At 35.9% G+C, this 20,852-nt stretch overlaps 3 protein-coding genes across 5 annotated transcripts; 1 reads left to right on the top strand and 2 right to left on the bottom strand.

The window, feature by feature from the left end:
• The first annotated feature begins 1,950 nt into the window (after positions 1-1,950).
• On the top strand, positions 1,951-6,213 carry LOC115954284 (transcription factor AS1-like). 3 transcript variants are annotated; one of them, XM_031072198.1, is made up of 2 exons: positions 1,951-2,167; positions 5,056-6,213. In XM_031072198.1, the coding sequence occupies exon 2, from the start codon at positions 5,112-5,114 to the stop codon at positions 6,183-6,185; it is 1,074 nt and encodes a 357-aa protein (XP_030928058.1). In that variant the 5' UTR covers positions 1,951-2,167; positions 5,056-5,111; the 3' UTR covers positions 6,186-6,213. The 3 variants fall into 3 exon arrangements, with proteins under 3 accessions (XP_030928058.1, XP_030928059.1, XP_030928060.1); XM_031072199.1 differs by lacking the exon at positions 1,951-2,167 and adding an exon at positions 2,251-2,326; XM_031072200.1 differs by lacking the exon at positions 1,951-2,167 and adding an exon at positions 4,690-4,749.
• A 1,215-nt stretch (positions 6,214-7,428) lies between these two features.
• LOC115952164 (methyl-CpG-binding domain-containing protein 5-like) lies at positions 7,429-11,357 on the bottom strand. Its single transcript, XM_031069238.1, has 3 exons — positions 11,250-11,357; positions 7,752-7,877; positions 7,429-7,665 (listed from the first exon to the last, which is right to left on the bottom strand). Exons 1-3 carry the CDS (start codon positions 11,355-11,357, stop codon positions 7,429-7,431), a joined length of 471 nt encoding a protein of 156 aa, XP_030925098.1.
• Positions 11,358-12,551: 1,194 nt separating this feature from the next.
• On the bottom strand, positions 12,552-12,965 carry LOC115952162 (uncharacterized mitochondrial protein AtMg00820-like). The gene has a single exon (XM_031069237.1). It carries the CDS (start codon positions 12,963-12,965, stop codon positions 12,552-12,554), a length of 414 nt encoding a protein of 137 aa, XP_030925097.1.
• Between the last annotated feature and the right edge of the window lie 7,887 nt (positions 12,966-20,852).

Here is a 20,852-nt window from a genome sequence, read left to right as displayed (position 1 = left end):
ACCTTAATATATAATTTTTTTTTAATTTTAACAAAATAAGCTAATCTAAATGTACCTAGAAATTTAATACCGCAGCAAGAAGAAAACAAAAAGGCATTAAAATGAAGAGGACAAGTAGAGTAAATAAGGTAATCGGTGAAAAGGGCGTAGAGGAATATGATATGAGAGAACGTAGAGAAGAGAAGTAGTGGTCTGTGTGATGTCGAAGAGAGCGTTTCATCGGTACGGTTAACCCAGAATTAAAGAGAGACTGAGATGGGACCCACCACCACGTCCAAGAGAAAAAAAAGGGGACGTAACGTATCACTGACATATCTGCAAGGCGCTTCTGAGCAGTAGCAGCAGGTCCCGTCTCCATCAGACTCGTCTCCTTGTGCCGTGAAACGCGGACTACAGTCCCCCACCCCTCCCACTCACTTTCTGGGTCCCACCTTCCACGTGGCACTCTTATCTCGATCACTGTGCTGTGCCTCCTACTCCGAATGATGATGGCATTGGCTTGCACCGTAAGATCCTCACCTTTCGATCCTCTACGCTCCTACTACTTGTTCTTTTTACGGCCTATTAAAATCCAAATCCTTATTATTATTATCATTCCTCACCACTCATACCCACGCCTATATGTGTGAGCTATATAGACACAAGAATAGCTTTTGTCTTTCTGTTCCGAGAGGAGAGAGTCTCTCTCTCTCTCTCTCTCTCTCTGACGCAAAATCAAATATGGAATCAGAATTGTCTCGGGCGGGGGCCATGACTGACTGACTTATGACTCATGAGACTATCACAATTCTTTTGATTCATCGCCACCCACCCCGTAATCAACATCATTTCTTGAACCAACGGACGGTCTGATGCTTTTTTAATTCATCGCCTTTCACCCCACCCCGTAATCAACATCAACAGAAATTATAAGTGATTTATGGTGGATTATGTTATTTATTCACTATTTTAATAAAAAATTAAATTATGAAATTTTAAATAAAAATTAAATACTGACTTAATAATTTTAAATAAATAAAATTTTTTTATTAAAATGATAAACAAATAATATGACTCAGATCAGTATAATTTCTCCAAGGTCAAGCTTTAACTCTACTTCGTACAAATATATATAAATTGGAGAAAAAAAAAAGAGAGACAAATTTACTGAAAATAACAAGACAAGGAGAGGGGGCTGAATACCTAAAGGGTAGGTGACACGTGCATGTGTGGTCCGCTTCCCAATAATCTCTCTCTCTCTCTCGCCGTACCTCCGCTGCCTGACTCCAGATGGCGTCAATTTAATTACCCCCTCCCCTCCCAACCCAAATCCCACCCAAGTCCCAACGACTCTCCTCTCCTGTCTGTCATGGAAAGAAAAACGAACAGAAACATCCAAATCTTGACCAGCTGCAACCTTATTCTATGGCCCTGATTGAGCTGTCTCTTTCCAAACATCACAGTCTGGTTCGCATATCAAGGGGTGCTCTTAATCACGAGTGTTAAACCGCCGGAAAACTCTGATTAGTGTTTAAAACATTTTTGGGAAAAAAAAAACCCCGGAAATTGAAAGCCGCGCGAAATGACGGAATATGGCGCATTTTAAGCGCTGAAATGGAGCGTGCGCCTTTACAGCTCTAAATTGTATTGGTAACTTTACATTAATCATTAATGCATAGCTCTATCACTGTCTCTCTATACTCCTACAATAACATTAAGGCCATAACACGCTTCATCAAATGTGTGTTTTAATGTATCACCAGTAAATACCCCCGATCACATTACCCATTAACGGGAGCTTACGATAGCAAGTTCCCGAAAACACGTAAGCGAGTGTTTGGGCTGGTTTCCTCTCCATTCGCGTGCCCTTCTTTTTCGCTTACTGTCAGATCTCTCTATCTGTGTTGTCTTAACTTTTTATGACTCTCTCTAGTCTAGTCTAGTCTAATCTCTCCTTTCTTTCTTTGCCCATTTCTCTCTCTCTCTCTGGTCCTCTAGTACCGTGTGCTCTGCTTTCTTACTCTCTCTCTCATTCTCAGAGTGGAGGCAGGGATATTTCTCTCTCTAGGGTTGTGAGTATTTTTTTTAGCGTTTTCCTTCCCATTTTGGTTTTTAAAGTTCCATCTCTGTTTCATTTTCCAAGAGATGCGTCGAAGACGAAGCTCCCTTCTCAGTTACTAAGGGAAATGTAAGCCTCTCTCTCCTTCTCACATCTTTTTATCTTGTTTAACTCTGGTTTGTTTGGTTGATGGGAAAAAAGGTTGGAAGATTGTTAAGTTTTCTATCTTTATCGGTTCCCAGAAATGGCATGCGTTTTGGGTTTTTCTGACATCAAGAAAATTCCATGGTATGTTTGTGTTTTTTAGGGAATGGTATCCACTATCCACTATCATCATAATATATTATTTTTTTAATCTCTTGATGAATAATATTAATCAAAGGGCTAAGACTAAAAAACTTCTGATCATTGTGGTATAATAGAAGCAACCCATGAAACAAAATAACATTAAGCAGGGATCTTTTTTTAATATTTCAAAACTTGTTTGCTAATTGAAATTGATGATATTCGCATTTACCAAAAGAAGAAGAAGAAGAAGATAATAGCCGTTGCTCTTTCTAGATGATTGGGCAATCAGGCAGATCCCATTTTTAAAAATGAAAAAAAAAAGAAGTCATACTTTTGAATAAGCAATTTTATTGAATTTATCCGTTTAGTATGAAAATTCAAGTACAGGGGGATTTCTGACTCACTGTGTCACTTTTATTGGAAGGAAATAGTTGGAACTCCAAACTGGTTCGGAGATATCTTCACTTGAACCCGTTATGTGATGATCCATGCCTAGTTTTAGTTACATAGTTTTTTAATCGAGTCGTGTGACTTGTTTAAATGATACACATGGATATCCAGTAATAAGATTAAGGAAACGGATTGAATAGAGGAATCCCGAACATTGTGCAATCTCAAATTTGTCGATATCAATGGTGACTCATTATTTCAATGAATCGTTTCTTCAAACAGATCTTTGTCTCAGTAGAATCTTCCAGTGGCTTGTTTCGGCCTATTCTTATAAATCTTGACGCAGTGGGTTTGTCATGATAACAAAATCTTTCAAGAAGATACAATTTTAAGATAACTCTAATAGTTTTTTGTTTTTTTGAAATGAATATTTTAATTCTTTCTTTTGCGATTGCAAGTCTTTCTTCTTTCTAAATAGTTTGAATGGTTTTCTTTTTGTAGTTGGTGAATAATCTCAATAGTTTACTTAATAAATGATGTGAGGTATTTTATCTCTTATGAAAAAGAACTGATGCTAGACATTTTCCTTCTTTGCTTGGTTTCTCTTTCCTCACAGAGTTCGTAGTGAAAATTTATTTAGTGTTTTTTTCCCTCTTGAAATTTTTTCAGTCTGTCACTTTATGATGAAATTTAGTTCAGCCCATGAAAAGATTATGAATTTGTGCCGTTGCTCTAGAAACTACTTTTATTTTTGCCCTACAATTCAACTCATAATCAGATTTGATCATGTTTGTTCTGCTGTTTCAAATTCATATGTGTATGTCATTGTTGTGAATGTGTGATGTAACATTGCGAAATCCTTGCTATACTAATTGTGAACCATAATTTTTAGTGTTTGGGTTTGTTATTTACTAAGTTTGGATGTAACTTATGTGGCTTATGAAAGTAAGAATTCAATGCAAAATGTATATGACATGAAAGTGAAAGTGATCAAGAGTTTATAAGTGACACAGTTGTTTGCTCATTGATATATGCTCAAACCTCTAAAAGCTAACCTCTAAAAGCTTTGATGGAGGTTTTTAAGTATTTGGTTCATTGATATTGATTTTACATTATCTTATATAAATCAATGTCTAAATTGAAATATTGAGTGGTAGCTATCCACCCTCCAACAATGAGAATTTGCATATGTACTCTGAAATACAAAAATTCTTCAATCAACAGCTCAATTTGAGATTAGTCTTCCCAATAATGTGTTATTTGTAGATGCTAACTTAAACGGTGGATGCACATCACAAATTAGTCTTGAAATAATAGGGTGTCAATTGTAACAAATTTATTGTTTAGAATATACATTGCAAATGCTGCCATAGTTTTAGAGTATATCACTGCAATTATTCCTTTATATCTATGTGTGCGCGTGAGTGTCCGCATATATATATATATATATATATATATTTCTCATATATGTAAGGAGTCGCATATAGTAAGGCTGCATAATGTCTGTTGAATTTTCGAGGTGCTAGAGCATGCACTTACAGCATAATATATTGCTGACCCCCACACTGGCATACAATTAGTGCTGGACTATTGCGATGCTCGTGGGGTACTTGGTTAGTGTATGTCAAGTTGAACTAACTTGTACTGGTACTGTTAATGAGAAACGTATTTAGCACCATGATGTATGGTGTTGTGTTGATTCTTTGCCTTATGTTCTGATTGCTGTGCTGGCTAATAAATCTACGCTGAACTAAAAAAAATCATATTCTCTTTCTTCTGTATTACTGAATTGAACATACATCTCTTGTGAGTCTGGTCGAGTGAGGTGTCATATCTGACTAATTCCCAGTCTATCTGACTAAATCCCTTGTTGGATTGGTTGTTCAATGTCACTATTTCTTGTGAAAAGTGCCTGAGTTGTACGTGGAGGAAACTCATCTTTCTATATCTATGGTTGTTCAGTTGATACAGGGGGAAAAATTAAGGCATTGGAAAGTTGCAGAACTTACACTAACTGTCTCAAACATAAGCGGGTAAATTATTTTTAGTTAGGTGATAGAAACAGTATAGAACAGAACTTAATTGCCACTTTAACGTCCTGTACCTTTAGTTTCTGTAGACCTTTGTCTTGTCCAGGAGTCCACTGTGCAGTGCACAACTTTGCTTTTTGACTTTTCTATTTAGTTTGTGTAGGTTCATTTACTAGCTGGTTCTCTCTTTCAGAATCTCATCTGGTTTGTTAGTATTAGTTCACGTTCCAGGATAACTTTAAATCTTAGATATTCATTGACAATCTGTTTATGGACGACTCATATTTTGATCCTTTGTAAAACTTTCAGATACATTATGAGGAGTTTAAGTTTGAGGCCATGGGCAGTGGTGTTTGCATCTGGAAATGAAGGAGAGGCAGCGTTGGAGATCTGAAGAGGACACTTTGTTACGTGCGTATGTCAAACAATATGGCCCTAGGGAGTGGAACCTTGTGTCACAGCGCATGAACACAACTCTAAACAGGGACGCGAAATCCTGCTTAGAAAGGTGGAAGAACTACCTCAAACCTGGCATAAAGAAGGGATCCCTCACTGAAGAGGAGCAGCGTCTTGTCATCCGCCTTCAAGCCAAACACGGCAACAAATGGAAGAAAATCGCAGCTGAAGTCCCAGGTCGTACTGCTAAGAGACTAGGCAAGTGGTGGGAAGTGTTCAAGGAGAAGCAGCAGAGGGAGCAGAAGGAGAGCAACAAAACAGTTGCTCCAATCGAGGACGGAAAGTACGATAGGATTCTTGAGACTTTTGCAGAGAAGCTAGTGAAAGAGCGCAAGGCCCCAGCCTATCTCATGGCCACTTCCAATGGCGGTTTTTTGCATTCGGACCCACCTGCTCCTGCACCAGCTTTGCTACCTCCATGGCTTTCTAATTCCAATGGCACCTCCACAGTCAGGCCACCCTCCCCTTCTGTGACCCTCAGCCTCTCTCCCTCAACTGTTGCGGCCCCTCCTCCAATCCCATGGTTGCAGCCTGATAGAGGACCGGATAATAACTCTCTTGTTTTTGGAAATTTGCAGCCTCAAGGTTCGGTCCCTGGTTGTGGAGAGAGCATGCTGATATCTGAGTTGGTGGAGTGCTGCAGAGATTTGGAAGAAGGGCACCATGCGTGGGCAGCACATAAGAAGGAAGCAGCCTGGAGGTTAAGAAGGGTAGAGCTGCAACTTGAATCAGAGAAGGCATGTCGGAGAAGGGAGAAGATGGAAGAGATCGAAGCGAAGGTGAAGGCTCTTAGGGAAGAGCAAAAGGTTGCTTTGGATAGAATTGAAGCAGAATACAAGGAACAATTGGTAGGACTAAGGAGGGATGCAGAAGCCAAAGAGCAGAAGTTGGCTGAACAATGGACTTCAAAGCACTTGCGTCTTACCAAGTTTCTTGAGCAGATGGGCTGCAGACCCAGGCTTTCTGAACCTAATGGCCGATGAGGAAGATCAATATACACAGCGGGGGTGGTTGTGTATCACGTCTGTCTTAATCCTTAGCTTTTTTCTGCACTGATATCTTGTTTGCTTGATCATGTATCCATTCTCCTCTGAAGTTCCTATCATAGGTGTTTATTTATCATTTCTGTCTACTTATAGGTTGGAATGAATGAATGTAAGGAAGCAGTCGCTGAACCTGCTTTACTTGCATTTTTTTCCCTTTTAGCTGTATATTATAATTATATTCCAAATGTTGCTTCATTCTTTTTTCTCTTTTCCCTCCCCCCCTTTCGAGAGAAGGATAATCTGGTTCATATGCTTAGTATTGATTTTGGTTGAATGAATATGATGAAAATATGATCTTTAATGAAGAGGCTTAGTACTTGTACTAAACTGTTGGTGAAAAAGCAATTAGTTTGCAGATTGAGTACTGTGATGTTTTTATGTCAGTTTATATAGAGAACATCCTTGTTAATATACAGCTGGTTATGTTGCCTCATACTCCCCCCCCCCACCGCCCGCCCCCAAAAAAAAAAAAAAAAAATCAAATACCCCCAAGTGCCATGTAGATCATCATTTGCAGTGTATGGCACAGAGAAAGTCTAAGAGACAAAATTTTAAATGTGACAAATTATAAATGGTAAGCACAAAAATGATGTCAATAGAGGGTTTAGATAAAAACCAATAAAATTTTGACAACTCAACAGGAATGAAAAAAGTAGTCAACACTTTGTTTTTTATTTGTCATGGGAAATGGATATGCAATGCAATATGGAACTTAATTAGTAAATGTTGGAAGTCGGAGAATTATGTTTCACTCAAGCCACAAAAGCTTTGCCTCCCAACACTTCGGCATTGGTTTAAATTTATTAGTTCAACACTGATTCCCGTAATAGAAGAAGTTTGTGATGATTTTATTGCTGCCTGCTCCAAATGTACATGGAAAGGTTGTTTAAGTTTAGTATGACTAGAAATACTGGCAATGGAGTTTTAATTAAGAGACTGATATACTCGCAAAAGCGTACTTATATGGTTTACAATTAAACTACCATGCCGTTTGGTGTTTTGCCTGGTCCGATTCCTCGAGAATCAACTGCAAAGCAAACAATATCATGCAGAATTAATTTCATGATTATCAGCTTCAAAAAGAAAAATACTGAAGAAGTTTACTTGTAAGATATTATAACATATAGCAAACAGCACAAGCCAGGATGGTAAGAGTTGGTTGTGGTAAAAGAAAAACACCTTACACGAAAGATAGATTGTTATTTTCCTCATTGATGCAAATGAATGTCTCAGCCCAATGGTTCTTCACAATTTCTGGAACCATTGTTTCCCCGGAGAATGGGCTCCAGTCATTGTTCTCAGCATCACTAAGAACCCATGTTATTGCTTCAGGTGGGTTTGCAAAGTCGAAGGTTTGAGTGATCTTATTCTTCTTCTTGGAAATGTTGCTTGAACAGGACTTGGAACTTTGTGAATCCTGCATGTGATCAGAACAAATGACTGAAGATCAGCCAATCATTGTTTTATGTCAAGATGGGGTAAGTAGTTCATTTGCTAACTTGCCTTAGAATGTCCACCAGGTTGTGAGGCCTCCAGAGTTTCCTCAGTTTGATTTGCTTCCATTTTGACATACTTCTTAGCTTCTTTCAGTGAACGGAAACGCTTTCTTGTCTTCACTTCATGGTAAAACTGCACAAATTATTCTTTGTCAAGTTAAATTTGCCAAATTTTTGCTTGCAATACATAATACTCTAAACATGAATTCAAAATTGTAATTCGGCAATGCTTAAGTGTACTAATTATAGGGACATTTTGTATCAGAAGACATGATCATGGAACAATTTGGTAGAATAATGTTATGACGGAAGTTTGTTATCACTATATTGCAGATGTGAAGTTATTTGGAGGTATGAGGAAAGAGACATAATTTGGCATTATTTTTGCCTAATTATGGAGTGATTCGGCTTTTCAAATGCCAAAATGAAAGGGAAAAGTGAGAGAGATTATATATGATAGTGTAATTTGGTTTAATCGTGTACTTCAACTTGATAATGCCGAAATGGCAGTCCATTAATTGCTGCAAAAATAAGTTTCTATTCAATAGCATACAATAGGGGTCTGATATTCGGATCTTACAACTAACTTTTGAGCCTAAGAAGAGACAATCACGCATACTTTTACATGATAAGCTGCAACCTTTTTATTAAAAATAAACAGAAACAGAGATACACAATAGATGCTGACTCTGGTGGTAACTTTTTTTTAATGCAAAAAACAACTCTTTTCCTGATTAGCCGATAAGGCTATATCATCATGTCTTAACTTTAAGTGGTTTTTGGAGAAAAATGAGAAAATATACTGCTGAAAAATAACCCCTCCAAAGTCCTAACAAATCCAAGAAGTGTGAATGCATCATAAGATTCATCAGTAAACATATTCTCTCAAAATATAACCTCTCCTAAGTCCTAACAAATCCAAGAAGTGCAAATGCCTCGTAAGCTTTAGCAGTAAACATACTCTCTCAAAATAACCTCTCTTAATTCCTAACAAATCCAAGAAGTGGGAATGTCTCATAAGGTTCAACAGTAAACATACTCTCTCAAAATAATTTATCCCAAGTTCCAACAAATTCAAGAAGTGGGAATGCCTCATAAGCTTCAACAATAAATGGCTCAAACATTTTCAAGCTTTAACATCAAGAATATCAACTAGGAAGACTCAAAATCAGCCTAGTATCAATATGTTCTTATCTTAAAATAGCAGATAGAAAAGATAAATAAAAGTAACAACTTGCAGGAAGCCAAAAAATTCATAATACTTCATGTCCAACTTGTTAGGCGAAGCGAGTTCTCACAAAAGAAGTGACAATTTTAAGTAGCATGGAATTGAAGGTGTTATGCAAAAATAGGGAAGTGTAGTGACCACCCACATTCAACCAGGCATTATTAAAGTCGAAATATACTATTAAATTCCGCATTGCCAATACTGACTTATGCTGCCATAATCTTTCACTTTTCCCTCTCATTTCAGCATTTAAAAAGCTGAATCACTCCTTAACAATTGTCATAATAAACTTCCCTTGTAACGATGATATTCTGCCAAATGACTGCATGATCATGGTTTGAATTATTTGTGCAACAAGTAAAAGCTCAACAGTTGTACATGAATAAATTTAAACTACCAGGGTCAACTTTAATTTAAAGCAAGCCGAAGCAAGAAAATGCGTCCCAAATTCCCAATGCTGTGAAGAACTAGCTAGTGTGAGATTTGAGAATGCATCTTGTATATCTCAATATTCCTAGAAAATTTACGGTGGGGAAGCCCCGGTTATGAAGGTGAGTGTCACTTCAGAATTGGGAATTTCCTACTGATAAATCACTTAAGATGAAAATTAGCTAGGTGCGAGACTACGTACCTAGATAATTAGAAATAGGGCGAGCTCATTTGGATTAATTAAAAAAAAACAATACAAAGAAAATATAAGCAAGGATCAATCTCTGCCATATCAGTTATGTTGTTTTCATCAACTTAGTAACATGAGAGGAAGACTAGCTGTAGTTCAACTATTTGTTAATAATTTAATAAGAGTAGTGTAGTAACATACTTAGTCAATTTATCAGAGTTAAAACTCAGAGAGAGAAAAAAAATCTAGTCAAAACTTCCATTTCAATCAAGTTCAGCAATACATTATTGAGATTGATAATAAGAGGTATTGTTTTTTTTCCTTTACATTACGTATTTAGCATATGTCTAGTCATGGAAATGTGCATATGCCAATAAACTGTGTTCTTCATATTTCAGGTGGCAAATAAGAATGCGATACTCTAGAGTAGTCACCATATCATAGACCTTTGAAATGTGTCTTGAATCAACTTATATTACAATAATAAAATTGCATTATGAGATTTTATAACATATTCACTAGCAGAAAGTTTTCTTTCCTACTGTACTGACTACTGAGGTTCATAATTTCTCCATCATAGCATTAGCATGGTATGTATATATGTAGGAAAAATGGAAGTGTTAACAAGATCATCCAATGAAGTAGCTTTCTTTTAAAACTAAGAATGAGACTTTAGCATATGGATAAACTACAAAAGATTGACAAGCAATAATGTTGTAACAATAGCATTAAATCAAGCATTAGACAACTTTCATTTTGTATTCGAGCAATGTTCTATTTTTGCTATAAATAGTGTGTTTTAATTTTGGTTTATGAGTGAGGTTAAGACATCGATAACCAAGATAGCAGGGACCGTAATTGAGAAAGACACAGAAGGCAAACCGAAACTCTATTTTGTGGTGATTGTATGGACGTAAAAATGGATAACACAAACAACCTAATAGCTAGAGTAAATTGCAATCCGGCTAAGAATTGAATAGCTTTGCAAAAGGGGAAATACCATTGAACACGTGACAGACATTCTATTTATGAGATAGGCAGCGGTTTCAAATGCAAAGTGTCAATATTTTTGGAAACATAAAGACCAGCAAGGAATGAAAAACTGATTAAAACAAAATGCCTATTTTGCAGTTCAATTTTATCATTTTGTTGCATGTGAACAATGAACCATGCCATATTGCCATATATGGCAAAGACACAATTTAATTGGGGTGGTGAGTTTAAATAAGAGGTAGAGTAGAGCAGACATGTGAAAGAAAAAGAAAAACTTGAAGATTCAACAATGGCGGAAACTGAGAAAAATAGAGAGAAAGAATTTTCTGAAGTAAACTCTATCTTTCATTCAAGCTTAATTATGCTTACATGCACACTGCTCTATATATATAGTGTATCATAGCTTATAACAGTTTCAAGAAGAATCCTATCTAACAAACTCTAACTAATCTCTAACAGATTTGATAGATGTTCAGAAAATATCTGGAGCTTAGTTAGTTAGAATAGAGCAAGTCCAGATTTTGCTCAGTGAGGAAGAACAATCCCAAACGACATCGTTTTGCTGCCTTGAATAAAACATGCCAGACATAAGAGAAAATGATGCCGTTTATCATTTAGATAGACGTTACCGTTTTAAGCTTCAAGTTTGTTTAAATCTAAGTTACTGTTGAGCTTGTGACCATTGGAATAGTGTCCCATCTTTCTTCTTCGTTTTTGTTTTCATCGGTACCACTTACATCCCCCCTTAAAACTAAGGGGTCAATGGAAACCATGGTTTTGGAACGCAGGAATTGAAAACGAGAAGAGGAAAGACTCTTTGTAAAAATGTTAGCTAATTGGTCACCAGTTGTAATGTAACGAATTTGAAGGTCACGGTGAAGAACTCGGTCACGAAAAAAGTGATAATCCACTTTGACATGATTTGTTTTGGCATGAAAAACAGGGTTTGAAGCAATAGCTAGAGCAGAAATGTTGTCACACGAGAGCTTACGAGGAAAGGAAAGAAAGATACCAAGATCCTTCAAAACTTAACGAATCCAACATAACTCAGCTGCAGTAGTTGCAAAAGCCCTGTACTTGGATTCAGTGGAGGATCTAGACATGGTGTCTTGCTTCTTTGCATTCCAAGTAATTGGATTATAGCCAAGATAAACCAAATATCCAATGGTGGATTTACGATAAAAAAGATCACCAACCCACTTTAAATCTGAAAAAGCTAAAAGGGACAATTGACCACACTGGAAGAAAACCCCAAAATTGGGAGTTCCATTAATATATCTCAGAATTCGTTTGGCTGCAATCAGATGAGTTTCATTAGGAGCAAACATAAACTGGCAGACCTGATGAACTGCAAAACTAAGATCAAGCCTTGTAAAAGTCAAATAGTGGAGTGAGCCCACCATACCCCTATAAACATGAGGATTAGCAAAGAGAGAACCTTCAGCAGGAACTAATCTCAGGTTAGGAGCACAAGGGGTCTTGGCAGGCTTTGCAGATAGCATGTTGTGCTTAAGAAGCAAATCATGATCATACTTAGATTGATTTAGAAATAACCCCTTAGAGGTTTGAGTAATGTGCAAGCACAGAAAATAGTGTAAATTGCCAAGATCCTTAAGCTCAGACTCAGAACTTAGCTGCTGAATCAAAGACTGTAAGAAAGAGGGACAGTTGCTAGTGAGGACAATATCATCTACATAAACCAATAGAAAAATCAAGAACTTGCCATGCCTCAGTATAAAGAAGGAAGAATCAGCCAAAGAAGCTTGAAACCCTAAGTTAAGAAGATGGGTGGAGAATCTTTCAAACCATGCCCTAAAGGCCAGTTTGAGCCAATAGAGAGATTTTTGCAGGTGGCATACATGATTAGGAAAGGCAGGATCCACATAGCCGAGGGGTTGTACCATATACACTTCCTCTTTCAAGAAACCATGTAAGAAGGCATTTCTGACATCTAGTTACCTCAAAGGCTAATTGAACTGAACTGCAAGAGATATAATGATTTTGACAGTAGGTGGCTTAATTACTGGACTAAAAATCTCCTCAAAATCAACACCATATTGTTGATGAAACCCCTTTGCTACTAACTTGGTCTTAAACTTGATTATACTACTATCATCACTATTATGTTTTAGCTTGAAGACCCACTTGCAACCTACAACATTCTGAGATGGTGAAGGTGGCACCAAGATCCAGGTGCCTTGTCTAGTAAAAGCAGTAAACTCCTCATCCATAGCTGAGCACCATTGTGAAAATTGTGCAGCAATTTTATAAAAGGGAGGTTTAGTGATGGTATAGTCAATTTGAGGCTTGGATGCAGATTTTGAAATAGTGGTTTCAAGAGCTTTGGGCTTGAAAATGCCAGCCTTAGACCTGGTAGTCATGGGATGTGTGTTCTAAGTTGGTATAGTGATAGGCATAAAAGTCACAACAGTGGACTGCTAATTTGGTCTTAAACTTGATTATACTACTATCATCACTATTATGTTTTAGCTTGAAGACCCACTTGCAACCTACAACATTCTGAGATGGTGAAGGTGGCACCAAGATCCAGGTGCCTTGTCTAGTAAAAGCAGTAAACTCCTCATCCATAGCTGAGCACCATTGTGAAAATTGTGCAGCAATTTTATAAAAGGGAGGTTTAGTGATGGTATAGTCAATTTGAGGCTTGGATGCAGATTTTGAAATAGTGGTTTCAAGAGCTTTGGGCTTGAAAATGCCAGCCTTAGACCTGGTAGTCATGGGATGTGTGTTCTAAGTTGGTATAGTGATAGGCATAAAAGTCACAACAGTGGACTGCAATGGCTCAACAGAAGAAGGAACAGGTATAGGAGATGATGTGAGATGTAGAGGAAGAAGGTATAGGAGCTTGTAGCTGAGGGGTAGGCGTGAGAGATGGGATAGGTGATGTGGAAACAGTGGGTTAATAGGGGCTAGGACTAGGATTGACACTAGAGCTGGTGGCAAACTAAGAAGGAGTGTTTGTAATAGGAAAATGAGAAAGAAATGTCAACTAATGAGCAATTGATGTTGATGGGGGTTGTGTCAGAAGAGGAACTCAAACTCATTGAACAAAACATGTCTAGATATGTAAATCTAAAGTGTATTAGGCTCTAAACAAACATAACCCTTTAAGTAGGTAGGATAGCCAAGGAAAATGCAGGGCTTAGTTTGTGGTTGAAGTTTGTGTTTATTATAAGGTTCAACAAGAGGGAAGCATGTACAACCAAATGTTCTAAGGTGAACAGATCTGGTTTGGACTAAAACAAAAGCTCCCAAGGTGATTTGTTTTGAAGTAAAGGAGTGGGAAGTCTATTAATGATATGAGTGGCAGTGGAAACTGCATATGCCTAGTAGGACAAAGGAAGATTGGAATGCGATATCATGGTAAGAGAACATTCAATGAGATGCCTATGCTTTCTCTCAGTAGTGCCATTCTACTGAGGAGTATGAGGACATGAGGCCTGATGTATGATGCCATGACTAGAACAAAAATGATTGAAGACAGTAGAAGTAAACTCAACCTCTAACTCAATCTCCTTCACCACTATTACTACTCTCTAATATGTTCAATTTGATGTCAATCAAGCTTGACTGCAAAAATTACATTCCATGGAAGCACCAGTTGATCATAATAATACTGGAAGCCTATTCCTTGATTGAGCATATAGATGGCTCATCCTCTCTGCCTTGTCAGTATGTTCTTGATACTCAAGGAAATCCAAAGTTTCTAACCTGGAGAATCAAAGACAAAGCTTTGCTTTCTTTGATCATTATAGCTTATAACAGTTTCTAAAAGAATCCTATCTAACAAACTCTAACTAATCTATAACAGATTTGACAGTACAAAAAATATCTTCAGGTTGGAGAAAATATCTGGAGCTCAGTTAGTTAGAATAGAGCAAGTCCAGATTTTGCTCGGTGGGGAAGAACAATCCCAAACGACATCGTTTTGCTGCCTTGAATAAAACATGCCAAACCTAAGAGAAAACGATGTCGTTTATCATTTAGATAAATGTCACCGTTTTGAGCTTCAGATTTGTTTAAATCTAAGTTACCGTTGAGCTTGTGACCGTTGGAACAGTGTCCAATCTTTATTCTTCATTTTTGTTTTCACTAGTACCACTTACAATAAGGAGCGAACTCATGACCTTCTACTTTGATACTATGTTAAGGCTATATTTGGTTTAGTCACAATCACTTAATTTTCATAACTCATTTCTTGTTTTTCATGGGCCCCACCACCAATTATCTTGGTTGGTTTGATTTTTTTCCCCCTCAATTCTCATAACTCATCTCTAAAAAATGTGAGAATGAATAGTGAGTTATGAGAACAAAAGTTTAAAGGAAATTGAGTTAAGTGGCTTAGTTGTGATAAAATAGACATGGTTGGAACCCACACGTTAGTGCTGTCTCACTTATAAGTTAGTCAACAATAATGAGAGCCAACGGCTCTTTGCCGTTTGGTCCTGCAATGGAAACTCACATTTACTAAAACAAAGTTTTTTCACTTGCACTTGGACGCAACAACACACACACAAACAACTTTGCCTCATTCTTCATCTCTCAACCTCAAGTTCTCACATCTCTCTTAATCCAACAGATCTCTTTCAAGTGAGTTGATCTAACCTTCATTTCTTTGTTTCAAAACTCCTTGGTTTAGGTTTTTTGGTTAAATATCTATAGATTTTTATGGGTTGGTATGATATTTATATAGGTTTCTTTGATAAAATATATGTAGGTATTTATGGGTCCTTCCTCATCATATTCTTATAAATGGGTTAGGATCATAATATTTTTTTTTTGGGGGCATAATTTGATATATATAAATATATATATTTGTCACTAGGGATAGGTGTTTTAGAGTGGAAAAGAAAAATAAGCCTTTTGATAGTTAAGGAATGTGACTGCAAGAGAGACGTGAGAGTACCAATTTGGGAAAATTCACATGGCAAGAGAGAGAGAGAGAGAAAGGGCCGCCGGTCTAGGTAGAGAGAAATGGCCGTTGATCTATGGATTTGAGGCTAAAGAGTAAAGACTCAAGCAACCTGTGTGTGGGTTTCATTTTGTCACTTCTTTTTTGGTTCCTCTGGGGTTTCGTTTATGTGGAGAGAGATTGTTCTAGTATTTGTCTCAAACTCTCACACTGGTTTAAAAGAGAAAAGACAGTAGCCGTTTCAACTAATGGGTTACCCAAACTAAGTTAAAGTTGGGTTTTCCAAACTAAAAACCAAGGGGAGTTTTGATGCCAAACACGGTGTGAAATGTATTTGTTTGTTTTTAGACCCCTTAAAACACAACCAGATTAACCTAGTTGATTAATCAAGTGATTACTTAGTCAAATTATCCAAATCTAGGTTAATGCAAATATATCATATCATTGTAAAGTATGGAAAATAAAGAACACAACGATATGATAACCCAGGAAAACCAAATCGGTAAAAAACTTGGGGAGGATTTAACCTAACTATCCTTAAGGTAAAACGAATCCACTATGAAAGAATTGAAATTTACACAATAGCGACTTAGACCACTAACATCCTATTGCTACCTTGAGTAGGAAACTTACTACGTACCACGATCACGTAACATCTCTGAGTCCACGGACTACTTCTTTCTTGGATTCCCAACAATCACAAGCACTCCCGCTTGTATATCTTTAAGCTCTTGAATCTGCAACTGAATTGATCACCAAACTCTAGACATCAATCTTAAGATTGGAAACCCTAAGTGTATGTGAAGGCAAACACCTCTAGATCTCACAGAAGATTCACACACATAGCATAAAAAGCAACCTCAAAATGTGGCTAGAGTTTTCGCTTTTATACTTAAGAAAAAACATAAAACCTTACACGTTAAACGGATTTGGGCTGAGTTGGAAATTCTGCAGAAAAAATAATCTGCACGACTTTCGATCGATCGAGTTTAATTCTCGATCAATCGAGCCAGACAGAAACTCGATTCCAACTTTACATAAAAACATATACTTTGAGCAAATCTAAACAAGACTAAAACGTTTTGATCATGGTTTGCCAACATTACAAAATGAAGTTCTAATATATTAGTTCCTAATTCCTTAAAACCTAACAGTATTAAGAGAAAATAGGGAATTAGATATGATTTATGAGAACTAAGATATAAATTTTAAAATATGAGTTATGTGACATCCAAATATAGCATAAATTACCAATTTTGAGAGAATCAGTAATTTAACCATCACTAAAACAGAACCACAAGACTTCTTTACATAAAGAGACAAATGACAAGATTACCCTAATTGACATGCATGGCATAAAGATAACGATCATGGGGATGACCTAGATAACGATGCCAACAAATAGAGTCTACACATTCAGACACGCGAGCACTAACGAAGGGCAAGAATTTGAAGTGGTGGATGAAAGTTTGTAGAAACCAGACTCATTCGCTCTTCTTCATGGTGACCTAATCCTAGGCAAAGAAATGAAAGGGATGAACTTTCAAAGAAAAAATCATTATCTTTGCAAGAGTGATAAATTAAGAGTAAGGATTTGGTATAGAGAAAACACGGAAACATTAAAATCGCAAAAGGAAGGAGGAGGGGTATGTAGAGCCAATGTGAGAGAAGGGCCTTCGATCAGGCCTTGCCATTACCAACATCATGGTGCTCATGGACACAACAATCTTCATGAGTAGTTATACTGGTAAGATTCGAAATGACATGATAAGTGTCACCAATATCTAGTAATCAGCTTGAAATCTGAGAATGAATACCATAGAAGGCAACGTGAGCAAAAAGCTGAGGTTGAGTAGCAATAACAATAGGTTGCTATCATATGATCGAATTCGTAATAGATTTGACAGCGAGAGCAAGATTCATGGTTTGGGGTATCAGTGTTCCAATCAAAGAACTGGCCACATGAATCAGAAAGGTTGTTATATTTAGAATCTCCATTACAGCCAGATCCACGACCGCGAGAGTGGCAACCTCAACCCCTAGGAATAGTAGGATCACCTTCGGCAGTGTTTTCTTCATTTACACAACTACCATATATATGGTATAAGGTTTATTTACTAAAACTGTGGCTATAGCTTCAATGTGGGAATTGCTTTCCTTTTGCTTTTGGGCATGATTGTGTCAGTTTGATTTCTATATGTGGCCATAATTTTTGCAAGTATAATGTAATTTCTACTCTATTTTTCTTTACTTTTCAAGGAAGAAGTTGTTGATGTTCTGTATGTTTTGTCAATAATTAGTATCTCAAAGAATATATAGTTTTTGTCATGGAATCACAGGGAATATGTTGTTATTAATTAAGTAATAATAATGTTTTTATTGCAGTCACGTGGTATAAAGTCAATGAGTTCATACTGAAGACTTTTTTTATCAAGCAATAATAATAATAATGCTTACAACTTCTTGGAGTCAACCTCCGATAATTCTTTCGATGTGTTTATGAAGAAAAGACATATTCAGGGATTACTTTACCTCTCTTGTTATGCCTACAATACTGTGGTTTAGACACCTCAAAGGAAGTTAATTGTAATGACTAGTAAAGCTTGTCAATCACAATATTTAGGCTATGTTTGGTAATCTTTTTTTTCTCAATTTTTTGTTTTCAATGACAATTTTCTGTTTCCTAAGGCCAAAAAAACTTATTTGTAACTTATTTTAGGCAAAAATCAAAAACTATTTCCAATTTCCATATTATGAAGGAAATTGATAATAGATCTTAAGCTGTTTTTATTTTTCAGTTTTCTAAGGCTTAAAAAACACGGAATAGAAAGGCCCTACACGCTACTTTAATGAACCGACACATTGGTTTGAGCCACATGAATAATAAAATATTTTTCACTCTCTTTCCCGCGCCTCCACTTTTTTTTCTCTCAATTTTCAGCTCTGAAAATTATATTTCCTCTCCAATCCCACGTATCTGAACCCTTAAATCTATCTCTACGCCTAAAAGAAAGCAATATCTTTGGGATGCAATTTGTTTTTTCTTTTCTTTCTTGAAATTTTACTTTTAAATATATTGAAAGTTTATTAAAGTATAATTATACTTTAAATTTGTATATAAGGAAATAAGATCAAAAAACACAAAGAGAAATCTATTAGCAAACACAACCAACTAGTATGACAATAAACTCCCTATTAAAAAAAAAAAAAAGAGACAAAAAGTCCTTTCTTTTACTTTTTTACTTTTATTATTTATTTTTATGCATGAGAGTTTGCAAAAGGAAGCATTTTCTACGTGCATAGATTTTGTATACATTCTATTTATTTCAAGGAAAAACTTTATGTGAAAATAGTTTTTTGCATTTTTCTGTGTTTGGTAGCATCTAAAAAAAATTTGATCAAAAGAAAATTATTTCTTAACTTTCTTTATTTAGCTTGGTATGAGATAGAGTTGTTTTCCACTAAAATTTTCTAAAAAACAATTATATCTCACACAAACCTAAATAAGGAAAAAAACTTCAAGCGAAACTAAATAAGATCAATAAAGAGATAGTTTCCAACCCATTTTAAGATCACTACCAAATATAGAAAAATAAGATCGTTTTCTAGAAAATACTTTTTGAAAAATAATCCATTTTTCAAAAAATGCTAATATCGAAACAAACAAATTAACTATATATTCAAGCATAAAAAAAAAAAAAAAAACCCTAATTAATTTACAAGACACTAAGTAATTTAACTAAAATTATGTATGTTAGAATTATGTAGTAAAATGATTAAATTTACTATTTTTTAATAGCTTAAACTTTTGGGTGAGTCGTTAATTGAACATAGTATCAAAGTAATAGGTCCTGGGTTCAATTCCTAACACCTCCACTATATTTTCCATTTAAAATCACATGTGTTGTGTTTCATCTATTAAAAGAAAGTTTAAACCCACACGTAAGGGAAAATGTTAGAATTAAATGTGCTACATGTGAGGGAAATGTTAGAAATATGAGTGCTTTTTATTTTTTTTTGAGAATCAAAATTATGTGTGCTTAAATGATTAAATTTATCATTTCTCAATATCTTCTTAAGCTTTTAGAAGAATTAGTAATTTAACAATGTCCAAAGAAAAAAAAAACCCTTGATTCAAACTTTTTATCATGAGATGTCTCCAATTTCAAGAATTATAAAATTCACCTGTAAAATTAGATCAAAAGTCTGGAGTCTTCTAAGCCATATAAAACCTAATACCACTGCAAAAGAAGAGATGCTGAGTATAACGCTATTACCTGGTCTAATTTCCCAAAGTACTTAGCAGAGGTCCGTGGCCTTTGTTCCACTATCCATCCCACTGGCAATCCATATTCTCTTCCATCAACAAAATGTACTTTTGGCATTTGGGGCTGCTGTTGATCCTCGCTCAGCATTCTGGGCTGCCCTTCCGTCGTCTCCATTTTGTTTAGCCCTCTTGAATTGTTCTCATCCATAATAACTCACTGTGTGCGCTCACAGAGAAGACTTAGTTATAAAGGTTACAAAAGTGAGAATATATCAAGCATCTATATATAACGCTCACTCTTCTTTTGTTGGTACATACACACACAGATTCTTTTTTGAAAGTTGTGGATTACATTACATGCAAAATAGATATAGGGTGGCAAAGCGAGGAGCTAAGTCAATAAACCGCTTTTGTTTTATTCGGACAGGAAATTTATTAGGGTTCTCTACATCCAACTTATTCAACCCATTCAACTTATAATGTACATTACAGAGGCTCTGGTGTGTCTATATATATATATATATATATATGCGTGTGTGTGTTATATATCACTTCCTAACAAAGTTTGGAAATGCATTATAAATTATAGTCGTCATTTGAGTGTGAATGATTTTCTTTGGGTCAAACTTACGAAGTACTTCTTGACAATAAAAAGGTTTGAATTGATGGGTGACCTAGTGTTTTTTTTTCAACTTAGTCACAAGACTGGAAAAGAAAATAAATGAAACCTGAAGAAAAACTAGTATAAGAAAACCAGTAAAAAAATAGACCTTTTCTTTTTTCTTCATTGTTAAGATTTAATTAAGGCTCTTTGTGTAGTCGATAAATAATTCCAGTATCATGGGCTCACTTCCAACTGCATCCCAATGCATTAATCATTGATTACATCTTGTCAAAATAAAAACTCTCATGATTTTTTAAAGGTGGTTTTTTTTTTTCTTTTCAAGTCATAGACTATACTTAAAATATATGAGCTCATATTTCATTAGTTTATTTACACTTTCAAAAAAAGAAGTAAAACAATACTTTTACAATAATTATTTTTTATTAAAAAATCAAGGTGCTAGT

The sequence above is a fragment of the Quercus lobata genome, chromosome 7 (assembly GCF_001633185.2).
Source record: "Quercus lobata isolate SW786 chromosome 7, ValleyOak3.0 Primary Assembly, whole genome shotgun sequence".
In the NCBI taxonomy this organism is placed as follows: domain Eukaryota; kingdom Viridiplantae; phylum Streptophyta; class Magnoliopsida; order Fagales; family Fagaceae; genus Quercus; species Quercus lobata.
This window is presented reverse-complemented; position numbering and strand designations above follow the sequence as displayed.